Source organism: Protopterus annectens, chromosome 13.part0, assembly GCF_019279795.1.
Source record: "Protopterus annectens isolate FY-2018-M chromosome 13.part0, PAN1.0, whole genome shotgun sequence".
NCBI classification, from domain to species: domain Eukaryota; kingdom Metazoa; phylum Chordata; order Ceratodontiformes; family Protopteridae; genus Protopterus; species Protopterus annectens.
The window spans coordinates 1,171,731,948-1,171,746,213 of NC_056747.1; the positions used below are offsets into that span (position 1 = coordinate 1,171,731,948).

The 14,266-nt window shown below is 39.6% G+C and overlaps 1 protein-coding gene across 1 annotated transcript in view; it reads right to left on the bottom strand.

Moving 5' to 3' along the window:
• The window catches only part of RAB34 (RAB34, member RAS oncogene family), a gene marked incomplete in the record, with an annotated part of 431,068 nt that overhangs the window by 366,491 nt on the left and 50,311 nt on the right, over nucleotides 1-14,266 (bottom strand). Inside the window, 1 exon segment of the mRNA XM_044055175.1 lies at nucleotides 7,253-7,348. Within this exon segment, the coding sequence (XP_043911110.1) occupies nucleotides 7,253-7,348 (96 nt within the window).

Below are 14,266 nucleotides of genomic sequence, written 5' to 3' on the forward strand. Positions count from 1 at the left end.
AGATCAAATCAAAAAGTGATCTTCCTTGAACTAAAGGTAAAACTAGTCCCCCCACCTAACTCCAAAAACTTCAATAAATTCTCGAAGGTAAATTATCCCCTAAGGGATGGCACAGCTAGTTTCCAAGTTCCCCCAAATCCAGAAAACACAGGAACCTATGCAGAGGCATACAAAAAAGTCCTGTATGACCATATAAACAACTGCAAAGAAACATGAGTACCACACTGAAATAAACCCAGGTCAAACCGCAAAAACAAGACAACTTGGTGGTATTAATAGGTCGTACTACAAGAAATTCCTGTTGAGAAGTAAGAGGGAGAGTGTACAACAGAGCGAAATGTCCCTCATTAGTCTAAACAAGTGAATCAGAGAACTAGTCAAGTCTTTGAAAGCAGACTTTGAGGTAAAAATAACCTCTAAATCTAAGGATAACCATAATGTACTTTTCAGTTATGTACGCAATCTTAAGGGCAACAGCCGACAATGTGCAAAATTAGCTGTAGATGTCATCACCTATACTCAGCCAGAAGATATAGCAAATCTGCTGGCCGACACATTCAGCTCAAATTTCAACTCCCCATCTACCCCAGTTCTTCCCCAAGAAATACCCTCCCCCACTCCACCTCCAATTATCACCAAAAAACTGGTTGCCATTGCTCTCTAAAGCTAAAAACATGTCTTCAGTGGGGCCTGACAATATACCAGGCTGCCTCTTAAACAGCTTAAATCAGGCCCATTAGGATCTCTATTTAACCAAAACCTCCAGACTGGCTTTGTCCTGACAGAATGGAAGGCAGCAACAGTCAACCCTACGCATAAAGGCAGACCATCTACTGACCCGGGAATTTACACATCCATAAGTTTGACTAGTCTTATATGCAAGGCCACAGAAAGAATAATCATAAATCTGACAAATAATGACCTAGGTAACCTCCAAGCGCTGGAACTGACCAAATCTGGTCAAGGGCAGGTCATGCCTACTGGATCTGGTGGATTTCTTTGAAAAAGTCACTAAAGCCACAGATGAGGGTAAAGCAATGCAACAATACATACCACCTACCTTGCCCTGGCCAAGGCATTTGACAAAATTCCCCACTCGGGTATTATGAATAAACTCACAAAACTGCCAGAGATCTCTACGTCATCAGATGCATAGCTAACTGTTTCACAGACAGGACACGTGGTTAAAATGGGTAAACCCAGATCCAGCAAGGGGCCAGTTACTAGTGGTGTACCACAGGGCTCAGTACTGGGACCACTCCTGTTGGGAACACAGTTCTCTGAAGTTAAGGCTAATGTGGAAGGCCTCTGGATGACAAAGTTTGCTGATGACTGCAAGCTGGGGGCAATCTCTGAATCTCACAGTGATGCAGATATCCTTCAGGAAGGTCTAGATCAGACAAATGATTGGTGTCTGAACTTTGGCCTAAAACTAAATGCAAAAAAATGCATTATCATACCCTTTGGGATGTCAAATAGTCCTGCAAATTGCAACATTAACAGCACACTCCTAAGAGTAAACTCAGAGGTGAGAGATCTAGTTACACAGATAGACAGTAGCCTAAACTTTACAGCCATGTGTCCACAGTTGTGAGGAAGTCCATCTATATTGCACACCTTATAAGTAAAGGTATGGCATCCAGATCTAAGGAAATTATAGTCCCCCTGTACTCAGCCCCCATTAGACCAATAATTGAGGTCAATGCTCCATTTTGCACGTACTTGTCTAGGCACGTAAACAGGAGTGAACTCAGAGGTTCCTCACAAAGAAAATACAAGGTGTAAACATGTCCTATGTAGACAGACTAAAAGCCCTATCCCTTTACTCTGTCTCCTACCAACTACTAATGGGCGACCTATGCCTGACCTACAAGGCACTCACAAATCCAGAATTGATGGATTTGCCACACATCAGCAAGTAAAACAGCAAGAGGCTTACCCGATCTAGGGATCTAAACTCAGTCAGTGACTCAAGCAAAACATGTTGGAAAGACAGATATGTGTCTCATAGATTGTTCCTTCTTTCGAACAGGCTTCCTACTTACGTTGAGCAGAGCCCTTCCCTGGCAATTTGAACCAATGGATGGGGAATCGAAAATTCACACCTGAGGTAGTGTCAATGTCCCTTATGGACAGGCACAAACCCATATAATCTTCTTGCCCCTAGGGGGCCATATATTGGGTAAAAATCGGGTTATACTAGCTAGGCTTGTAAGGGCTCTTAAGCCATTAGCCTAGTAATCTCCTATGAACATATGAAAAAGGTGCTTGTAGCCCAAGATCAGCAATAGAACAAACACTGAACAAAAAGGCATGAACAAAGGATAAGTGGGAAAGCCAAGTAACCCTGCAATCAAAGCACAATTATCTGTGAACTCATTACAGCCGAGTGCTCCTCCAGGCGTTTCTGCAATTACCTCCTACTGCACCTCTAGGTGTCAAATACTGCTTGTTCATATTTGCATTAATCATTCCAAATCTATGCTACATACAAGGTATCAGAATATTTTATCCTGAAGCATACATGATGGCAAGCACAACTGTACTGATATCTGACCATTGTCAATGAATATTTGTTAGAACTGTACTGTGATAACATCATTTTTCAAAGGCTCAAGCCACACCCACTGGGAGTTAAAGGTATACATTCAAAAAGAGCTTTACTGGAGGGAATGAGCTACAAAAATGAAATCCAGCAGAAGGGGTATATGAGGAGGTATTCAAAAAGACTAAGCTGTATACACTGAACAATTCAGAGGTTCCTCAATGGTGATCGGGTAGCACAATTATGAAACAATGAGTAACAGTCCATCAAGCAAACTACATTAACAACTAAATACTAGGTATTTGTTAAATGCATGATGCTTTTCTACAGTGTATAATTTACTTCACTGCTGCAAAAATCAGTCAGCAGAAAGGAAAAGCTGCTTAAAGATTACAGTGACTCATTCTGCAAAGCAGAGAGTGGCAAGTCTACCCCAAAGAATGCACAGCTCCAGTATGAAAATAACTATATGGCTTACAAGGTAATCTGCCTGGATGGGAATCGGAGGACATCCTACATCCAAAATAAAGGGCTTTTTTCAAGCAGATGTGGCAATATAGAGAAAAAATTTATATCAGACCTTCAGAGAGGGGGGACTAAGACACAGAAACAACTACACTTTTGTGGGAGGCACACAGAATAAACCTATATGGTTTCAGACAAAAGAGGTGATACCCAACATGTAGTCTACAGTGCCTCTCAGAAAGGTGTACCTCATAAAATAATAAGTGTATCATCTCAAAGAAGGTAAAATAGCTAGACTGTATGCATGGAGTCATAAACAAAATCCTGTGAAATATATTGCAAGATATGTAAAATGCCTAGTAGCAAGAAAAGAAGAGATACTGATCGCTACCTACAGCTGGTGAATCAGTGTTTGAAATGGCATATACCTGAATGGAAAGGATATATGCATTTGTTAATTCAATACCCTTTGGCAAGCTAAAATGTACCCTCAAAAGCTTCAAATATAACAAAAGGAAACAAACTACATGTCACACACAGGGAAAGCTATGCCTCACAAGACCAAATGTTTCTAGTTTAATGCCCAAAGAAGCTATTCATAAATGATGAAATGAAAACTATCATTCAATTTACTATGTGTAGACCTGTTAAACAGAAGATCAATTATCTGATACCTAAGGAGAAAATAAAAGTGATACCTATTCAATCTAACATGGTTCTGCGCCAAAGATGTGGCCTACTTATGCTATACAAATGGTCAGCAAATAAACAGCTATAAACAGTCCTAGGTTATAATGTGGGTAAAACTTTACATGGACAGTAAGGTAAGTAACAGTAAATGGCATGGACTGTGGAAGAGGATTACCAGGGGAGCACAGTAGGACACGCTTTCTAAGAGACTGCATAATGATCTGCAATACAGTTAATGCACATGATGGGGTAGAAAGGAAAAAAAGGGACTTGCTGAACAAATAAGAATGTTAAGACATGTTAAGAAACAAGGCAACTTAAATGTAATGTAATACAGTGCAAAACACTACAACCAAAAAACAAAAACTTGGAAAAGCATGGAAATAGGTACTGGCAGCAGAAACTTGGACATAAAATTAATGCAGTGCCATCCCAATGGGACAGCGGCAGGGTGTCCATCTGTGCTGCTGACAACCCAAGTTTGAGAAAGGGTTCAGGTCACTGGTAGGATTATCCAGGGATGGAGGGGTCATGAAATAGAACAAAGTGACTGGAGACCAGAAACCTTGCAGCTCAGTAATTCAGTAGAAGTGAAGTTATTGTCTGACGTGCTAATGTCACTGCTTATCAATGCTCCTAGGTAAGGATTACATCAGAAATATCCAAAGGATGATTTCTCCCAAGCCCAGATATGTGTCTGTCCACTGGGTCCTCACTCCCCTGACTCGGGGAACTACACCATTAGGTCAACTCCTCAAGAAACCAAGAGCCCACCTGGTGAAGGGATCTGTCTGGGACTGTCTGGCTGGCAGCTAAGCAGGAACCTGGTTGAGTATACAAGGTATCCAGGAACATAACCACATGCTCAATGGCAGGCGAAGAGGGAAAAGCATTTAAACAATAAAAAAAATAGTGCAGCTGAATGAACTAGCATACTCTTTAATAAATCAGACAACAAATGCTTGCGCTACTCCATCTAGAATTCTCAAACTGAGAAAACATCAGAGACTAGAAATAGAAAAAACACTAGAGTTAGATACAATGCTGTCAAAAGCATTTCACAAAAACTGACACTGCCGAAAGTCTCAGTGACTGACTACAGCCTGTTATCTAAAATCTACGTTTGATCACTAAGTGGCAACAGGTAAGGTAAGAGAAGTGTTACTTGTTGAGTGTCATTTAAGTATAATGACATATGCTCGTGTAGCATACGTGCTCTTCAGGAGGTAAAAGGATAACTCTAAGCATTCACTGTTAAGTTTCTGGAATGACTACATCACTAAATAAAGCAAGTTTAAAAAATGTTAGGGGTTCACCTGCTTTCAGTAAATCATATACCCCTGATATATCACAACATCTACTTTAATTTTTAGAGGCTGTAGATAAAGTCAGAAACTACGGATTGAATGTTTTTTATCTAATGGACAAAACGGCAAAAAAAAAAATGCTGAAAGACAACTTTCAGCGAACAGTATTTTAAGCATTTTTGGGGAGGGTTTTTTATATAAAATCTGAAGCTGTATGTTATTGTAAAGAAACAAACATAAAAACTGCAAACATGTCTTTAAATACCACAAACTGTTTGTTGGAAGTCCTGGTTAATAGGAAGGAATATGTCAAGTCAGTGAGAAAATAGCCCTTCCCCACCATGCAATGACTTTACAGTTGATTACTATACAGAGGCAGCGAAGGGGCACAGTATGTGTATCTGTTGTATTTGCTGCTTCTGTTACTGTGCAGTTGTTTTTGCAGTTAAGTTTTTTGTATGCTTTAAGTTTAGTTGTTGGGCCAAATTCCATGTCCTCCCCATGGTCGAGTGACGTATAAAGACATGCAGGTAGGTGTGTGCATGAATGGGTGTGCCTTCCTTGAAGGTTGGGCATCGGGCTGGCAACTTGGCACCGTAAAAAAATCCACTGTCAGTCATTAGCAGATCGGAGTTCTGCTGTGGCGACCCCTAACCGGGAAAAGCTGAAAGACATTACTAGTTGTTGGGCCAAATTCCAGAAAGGCTTACTCTGGAGTAAGTCAATGACCCGATGTTCTATACTTTAAAGACGGTAGACGGGGCACTACAATAAAGAATGGCTACACCAACACAGAAAGGAAGCTGCAAGTCCTTTAGAACTGACAGATAAAGAGACCACATATGAAGAACTCTCTGATGTTTTCAAAACCCTGTTTCTAAAACTTAGACTTCAAGCAGTCAGTTCAAAGCAGAAAAGTAAAAACAGCAACGGGCAACCTTTTTTTGAAAAGAACAAAAATCAGAAATTCTACTCTTATAAGATATTCATGAGCCATGGTAATACCTGTGGTATATTTATAGGGTGTGATACTTCTTTATTACACTGATTATTCCTCCACCCATAACCCCCTTTTCTCATTTTGCATATGGGGTCAGGGTGTCGCATTAAAAGTGACCACTGTCTTCAGACAGTGTTTTACACCTCAGGGTGGCTAGTCCTGCTACTGTTGTTCTTTCATACCATACACATGCACACACACCTATGGCCAATTTAATGTGTCTAATCCACTTACTGCATGTCTTTGGAATGTGGGAGGAAACCAGAGCACCCAGAGAAAACCCATGTGAACACAGGAAGAACACGCAGACTCAGTTTTAAACACCATTTTTGTCATTAATTACAGCTGTTAAATCTGCCCAAGTCTGCATAAAAAAATAATGATATAATGTCACTGGTCAGTATATTACTCTCTTTCTTGACCTACAGTGGAAGTGTCAAACGATGTGTTCAAGTCCCACTCTTCAGCAAGAGCTGTCTGCCCCTTATGCAGGTTCTACTGCTTCAACACAACCAGGGGGGACAAAGGGTACTAACTTTCAGAAAACCTGACAAACTAAAGGGTACCATATTTCAGAAAACATGAATGATAAGAAGACGCATTCAGAAAACACATGGCGGACATGGCAAGGGAAACAAAGAATTTTTTTTTTTCAAAAGAATGGGTGATTGGTCTCAAGGAACAGTTTTATTAAGCAGCATGTAGGACCAAAAAGTAATGATACAGTCTAAGAATGTTTAATAAAATCCAAGGCAATTTTGTGAGAGATGAGAAAAGCTAGCTTTTTTTATTTATTTACTTATTTTTTTTATGTTTTCTGGGTATTTCACCTTAAAATAAATACACCTTTGTGTACTAATACATACAAGATTATGAATGCACTCTGAAGATATCTGGCAGTTTAGTACAAAGGTTTAAGGCTATACTCTATAGGCAAACTCCATTCTAGAAACGTAAATTTAATTCCCTTAGTCTCACTTGATAAATGTACGACTACTGCAAGTCATTTAAACAGGCAGTGCTCCGAGGTCACCTCTGAAAATAGGCACTTGCTCCTAGTGGATTCAGTTGGTTAACACAGAAATAAAACAAAAACCCAGCAAATAAATAAATAAACAATAAATAAATAAAACACCAGGAGGCAGCAACTCCTATATAGATGTATTACATTAACAATATGCAGCATGATCACTGCAGCACAATAAGCATACTGTTACATTACTTCACTCGTCACCAAATGCTTACCTGAGGCAACTGTGCTATGATTCTATCCCTTCTGACTGGAGGAAGTATGCTCATCTTAAACGAACGGGTAGGAGCCACTTTTGTGTAGTAGGAAAAGAGGAGTTGAACTGCAAAAAAAAAAAAGAGAGAGAAAAAAGAAAGACACATATTTAATGTTTTAAATGCATCATTCCTGTCTATATTTTCTCTTTCAGTATTCTTCATTGTCCACACCCCAGTTTTACTTGCACTTCTACAAAACCCTAAAACATTAAGAACTGTCTTTATATGTGATCTAGACAGGGTGCCTGCAACAGACAGTGATTCACTTTGTTAATGTGTAAGCTGTGAACAATACTTCAACCATTTTCCTTTTCTGTGGGGGGGGGGGTCTCTCAGAGATACCATACAGGAGGTGAACCCCCTCCAACACCCTGACATATATAGCTAACTAACTTCACTAAACCTTGGGGTAGATTATATATGCCAACACTGAAATGCTTTCAATGAATTAGGCACTGAGCAACTGAACAGACCCACCCAGCAGCAGACTTCTACATATCTTAGTATATTAAAAACAACAAAACAAATGGAAACAAATCAAATACATACACTGCAAATAAATGTGATCTAATAAGATGTAAAAAAAAAATCTTTCAAATTTATTTATTTTTATTTTACATCTGTTAACCGGGGGTGCCTGTCTGAGCCGAAAAAGCCCTTTTTCAGCAGAGGCCCTGGGAGAAAAACTCTACATAGAAAAATTACAGACACATTTAGATATTTAGACATGATCAGTATACACACAAATTACAATAGACATGTTTTTACAGTGGTATGCAGCATATCAACAGTTACAGTGGAGAGAACAAACAAGAGAATATTAATTTAAAAGTAAAGGTAATTAATAGATTTGTCATGTACAGCTGAAATTGGGAACATAGGTAGAATACATACATACTACACAGGTACAGTACATACATTGTACCTTAGCCAGTGTTTGTGAGTAAGAGTGAAAACTATTATCAGGTACTCCGTATGTGTACCTTATCTGCCTTCACTAGCCTGGAGAGCAGTCATGGCACTTCCAACTTTGCTTGAGATGTTTCCTAACAAGGTTTTTAAAGGAGGCTTTGGACAATGTGTTTGGTATGCTAGTGGGGAGAAAGTTCCATTTTTTAGCCACTGAACTACTATATAATGCGTCTCCAAAGCAATTGTAGCTGTTGGTGACTTCTAGTAGTAGTTTGCTTGATGATCTAAGAGGCCTTTTTGGCTGAGTGATGTTGTACTAGGCTTTTGAGGGCAGGACACTTATTGGGGAGGTAATAGAATGAAAGAGGCAAAGCTGATTGTAGGTTAGGAGGTTGGGCAGTTCAATCCAGTGGAGCTGTCTCAAAGCAGTACAGTGATGAGTTCTACATGAACAATTTGCAGCAAAGCAGGCAATTCTGTTATAGCAGGCTTCCATTTTGCTTAGTTCAGTTTTGTTGAGATTAGTCAGAATGGGAGATGCATAGAGTAGGGTGGCTAGAAATTGGGAGCGAGCAATGGCTGATCTTGTGTTGTTGGTAAGAAATGGTTTGATACAGTAGAGTGATCCTAGTTTGGCATTAACATTTTTTAATAGTTAAGTTGAGATGGCTATCAAATTTTAGGTGGGAGTCTATGGTTATTCCCAATAGCTTAGCCTCCACCACTGGAGCGATTGGAGTAGCATTTGTGGAGTAGATAGTGAATTGACTGGGTTATAATCATAAACTGAGTTTTCTTTGGATTGAGGATAAGTTGGGCTTTGGTAAGGTAGTTTTCAACGTCAGAGAATGCTAGCTGAGTTGTTTGCAGGAGGGTGGGAATGTTTTGTGCAGCAGAGATTAAGGTAGTATCATCTGCATACTGAATGATAGATGCATGCTGTGTGGAGGTATGGAGGTCATTTGTGAAGACTGTGAATAGTAGTGGTCCTAAGATAGAACCCTGTGGGACTCCTATAGTTATGGGCAGATGAGGAGCGAGAGAATTTTTCCAATTTCACAGCTTGGCACCTGTCAGTTAAGTAGCTTTGGAACCAGGTAAGAGTGGAATTTGATAGGTGATATTGGTTTAGTTTGTTTAGCAGGATTTGGTGCGAGACTGTGTCAAATACTTTGGACATAGCCAAAAAAAGAGTTGACACCTGCAGGCCTTCATTTTTGAGACGGTTTACTTTGTCTGTGAAGCAGAGGAGGGCTGTAGTGGTACTATGGGCAAGTTTGAAACCATGTTGAGTAGGTGACAGGATGTTGCTGTCTAGGAGATATTTTAGCACCTGGGTATGGATGCATTTTTTCTAGGATTTTGGCCAGGGAGGAGAGTAAAGCAATGGGTCTGTAGCTATTAAGTTCAGTGGAGGTCCTGCCTTTATGCATGGGTGTAACATAGGATATTTTCCACAGTTTGGGCACATATTTTTGAACAACAGATCTGTTTATGAGAGTGGAGATTGGGATAGCAATAGCATCTGCTGTGAGTTTCAAGAAATAGCTGGGGAGTAGGTTGGCTGCTGTTGATGAGGTTTTTAGTTTGGAGAGCATGCTTTTGATTGAAGTGGTGGAAACTGTTTTGAGGGTAAAGCTTGTATTACTGTTATTTGTGTTGGGAGGGGATAGTGAGGTTGGAACTGTCCTGTGATACTAAGGATAGAATTGAGTTTACAAAGTGGGCGTTGAATTGTGTTTCAATGGGATCTTTAGTGTCACGGGTGGTTGGTTTGGGGATAGCCTTTTGGGGTGCATTTTAGTAGCTGGTTTACATTTTTCCAAATTTTGGGGGGGATTGTGTTAGTATTTAGTTTGTAATGCCGTGTAGTAGGATTTTTTTTGTCCAGCCTAATGCATTTTTTGCATGGTTGCGCAGTTCTTGGTACTTAGTTAAGCTTTGTGTTTCTTTGGTTTTTTGATAGTAAAACCACACAGTGTCTCTGGACTTGAGGATTTGTTTGGTTTCTTTACTGAGCCAGGGGTTTGTAGAGGTTCTAACCTTGATTTTGCGCAATGGAGCAACAGTGTCCAGGAGTTGTAGAAATGTTTTGTTGAAATATGCTACAGCCTGGTCAAGTGGGAGGGGTTTTAGGGGGTCCACTCACAGTTACAGAGTAAAGTATTGAGGACCTCAGGACAGAATTTTTTTGTGTTTCTAGTGGTTTTATAGTTAGTGGTTTTGCATACGTTTGTTTTACTACATATAAGGTACATTATGTTATGGTCACTTAAGGTGTCAGGGAGACTGCCTGTGTGGGGGTACAATGTGGGGTTGGTAGGACCTAGTCAAGGAATGATTCCCTTTCATTTAGTTGGAATTTGGACTAGCTGCTGGTAGTCATGGAGATTTATTAGACTACTTGGTGGTTCTGATATTCAGGTGAACCAATCTAGGTTGAAATCCCCCAGAATAAGGGTTTCTTGTGAGTATGTGGAAGAACACCAAGATATGAAGTCTTCAAGGCTAGCAGGTGTATTACCAGGTGGAATATAGATCACAATTGTGCTGATGACCTTTTTAGGGTGAAGTTGAAGTTTTGAGATAAGTATGTCCCAATTTTTGGGGAAGGGGTAGGAGTTTGATAACTGACGTACAGTTAAGCTGGACTTGCACAGTAAGGCAGTTCCACCCCCTTTATGAAGTGGTCTGTCTTGTCTAATGATATTGTAGTCGGTAAGGAGAACTTCTGAGTTAGCTATGTTTTTATTTAGCCAGGTTTCTGTTAAAGCAACTATGTCTGGGGAGTAGTGTGCTATTCTGGCCTGGAGTTCAGGTATTTTAATTTTGATACTTCTCATATTAATATTTAGCATAAAAAGATGGTTGGTTTTGCTGCTGTTGTTGACTTGCCCAGGGATGAAGATAGTGGGGGTGTTATGTTCTGACATTTGTGTTGGAGGAGTTTGTGTTGGACAGGATGGATTTGGGCCTGGGTTGGGGTGGATGTCGCAACTTATGGTGAGCCTGGTGCTAAAATGGTGATACAGATGTTGCAGTTTGGTGATGAGTGTGAGAAAGTATTGTGTTTTTTTGGAGCAGGAATGACAGCATATGTGTTTACTTCTGAACTGGTCTGTTATGTAGTTCTTGAACAGTTGTGGGCAGATATTATTATAATGTGCGGTGTCTGTACATGAGAGTGCATAATACAGTGTTGTGCTACTAAGTTTAGGAATATTTCTAGAGTGATAACTTCTGGAGTTATAAAGAATTATGAGAGGACAGACTAGACTTGGTTGTGCGATAGTCATAGTTATAAAGTTTAAGTTGTTTTACACTGCTAAAAGTGGATTTTTTTTTTTTAATAACACTCATTAATTTCAGATTCTTCAAATAGATTTGAATTGCTTGACAAGTACATTATATGTACTCTTCCGAGTTTCATGAATGATCTAGACAAACTAATACTAAACCAGAAAATAATTCACAGTAAAAAAAGGCAACTGATTGCAAGAATCACACAAATACAGTGATGAATAAGTTACATTTTGCTGGTGATAAACACAAAGGCAAGCCAGCTGATACAAAACCACAATGTCCACCTGCATCACCACTGACTCAGTTTCAATTAGGCCCTACGAACATCATGACCACTCTGGTTGAGAACAAAGAAAGCAGCTGAAACCAATGCTCCTTCTACAGGGGAAGATGTCATTTTTTTCTACTACAAGAGTGTACTTTTGGCCATGAAGTCGGCTGTCATGCTGACAGCTCACTCAAGCACCATACCTACAGCTATAGCCCACATGTAGACACATGAATGAAGCTTGGTAAAAACTGAAGTGTGAAATACTAGCATAGGAACAGTCGCTAGTGGGTGGGCAAATAAAGCAGGACATAAAATTGGGAATGCTCTATTTGGATACATTTGAATATGTGCATACTATGGAAGTATGCATGCAGCAAAAGTTGGTGAGATATCACATGGCGTATACACAAGTTCAGTGGGGTGATGGGGTGAAGCCCCCCAAAAAAGAAAATTATTTTTATTACAGGGTATTAGAGGTATGCAAGGTAGCACTGTGGTAAATGTTTCTCTGTGTTGTAGATTAGTGTTTCACATATGATGGATGTTTTAAAAAAAATTGACAATACAGGTTCTTTTCAGTTGTCAAGTATACTGACAACTGCAGTTCTGCATGGCCACATTTTGTTGGATTCATTTTTCTCACTGTTTTGCAGAGTGTGATTTCACAGTTTGAAGCGGTTTGAAGCTCTACTATGTATCTAAGCATCACTTCTGTGCAGAAGTAGACAAGAATACATCTTAATCCTGTGCTTCTTTCTTAACATGATGGCAAGCCAGCTACCCAGATCTCTGGCTGCTGTTCCTATCATCAAATTCCTATCTTTTAAGGGTGTCATTCCACTCAACTTACTTAGTAAGAGCTAAAAAAATCACGAGGGAACAGACAGACTGCAATGTAGGACTAGATGCTAGTAGACTGTTACAATAGGTGAACACCATTTTTTTTAAAAGGAAAAAAGGAAAACTTCAAATTACACTTACAATGAGTAACAAATACATTGCCCACACATATCTCTCTTAACCCTGACACCATCCCAGTGTAATGCAAGAAATGCAGTGACTAACAAAAACATAAGCTCGAGCACACAGTCCAGCATCAGTTGCTTGGATACAGGTAACCGTGTAAACACAGCAGTGTGAGTCTTCAGCAGAACATAAAGTAATGAAGAATTAAAAGTTCTAGAAAAAAATGTAAACCAAAACATGGAAAATAACCCTCAATGTAACAATACCGTGCCTTTTCCTAAGAATTTATAGCGTTTTGGGGAAAAAAGCATTTTCACTGAGCAAGTTTTTGCTTTTGCTATTGTGCCATTGCTTGCCGTTTCTAAGTTAAATTACACACCAGCTCTGCTGTGCTAATTCTAGGAAATGGGAGTAGAGTCCAGCTGGTTTAGATAAGATGAAGTATCGTCCTTGATGAAGAAGACAGCTGTGTAGTTTACATCACCTTTATTAGCCAAAAAAGTGACATCTACACAATGTTTTCACCATTTTTCTATTTTATAATGGACAGGTCAAACCTATGACAAAGAATGAGAAAAGGAAGGTAGCTACATTAAAGAAAATTAGCCACTGTTACTTGTTAAAGCAAGAAATAAATGCACATAAAGCTAAATGAAATCAATGAGTGTTATTAAAAAAATCCACTTTCAGCAGTGTAAATAACTATGCAAAGGAAACCAGGACTCAAGGCACAAACAGTTCTACATTAAATGGTCAGGACAATGAAGGAAAGGGAAATGTGACATGACATACTATAGAGTCATGGAGTGGCAATGACAAACAACAGTGACAACGCCACATCTGTGTACATTCCTTGCATCAACATCCATTAAGTCATACTGTTGGTGGTGATGTAACAGGGAGGTTCATAATTTCCACTGTGCCTAAATGACCCATGGAAAACTGGTGTAATGCACTTGCAATGTTTTACATAATGTCATGACACACAGCACAGCAAACTGCAAATCAACACTCTGTTATGCTACAGTATGTAGTCACATGACACACTGTCTGATGGGCTACATGGCACTGGAGCTAATAGTATGCCATAAATTTAGCAGGTCAGGAATAACACAAGGTAGAAATGCTTAGCTAGCTAATAAAATCAATGACAAACATAAAAAGGTAAACATGAAGTATCCAAGAATAGGATTACATGAAAGGAGTAATGCAGACTGGACAAGAATTTAGGAAGTACTCAGGTGGTTGCTTGGCTCAGGGGGGTTTAAAGGTAGTTGAGGATATGGAGTCTGCAGAAAGAGAAGTTGCAGTGGAGAATATGAGAACTGGGTTTGGTAGTTCACTGACTACTTACAACAGAAACTGCAGAGTGAGACTGGACAGGAAGGATGTTGTGAAAAACATTAGGGAGAAGGAATTCAGATGACAAGAGGAAATCGGCAAAAATCACCAGAACAGCAGAGACAAGTGGGAGTGGGACAGGAAAAAGTGAAGGGAGAATGTCAGAGATGTAGCCACAA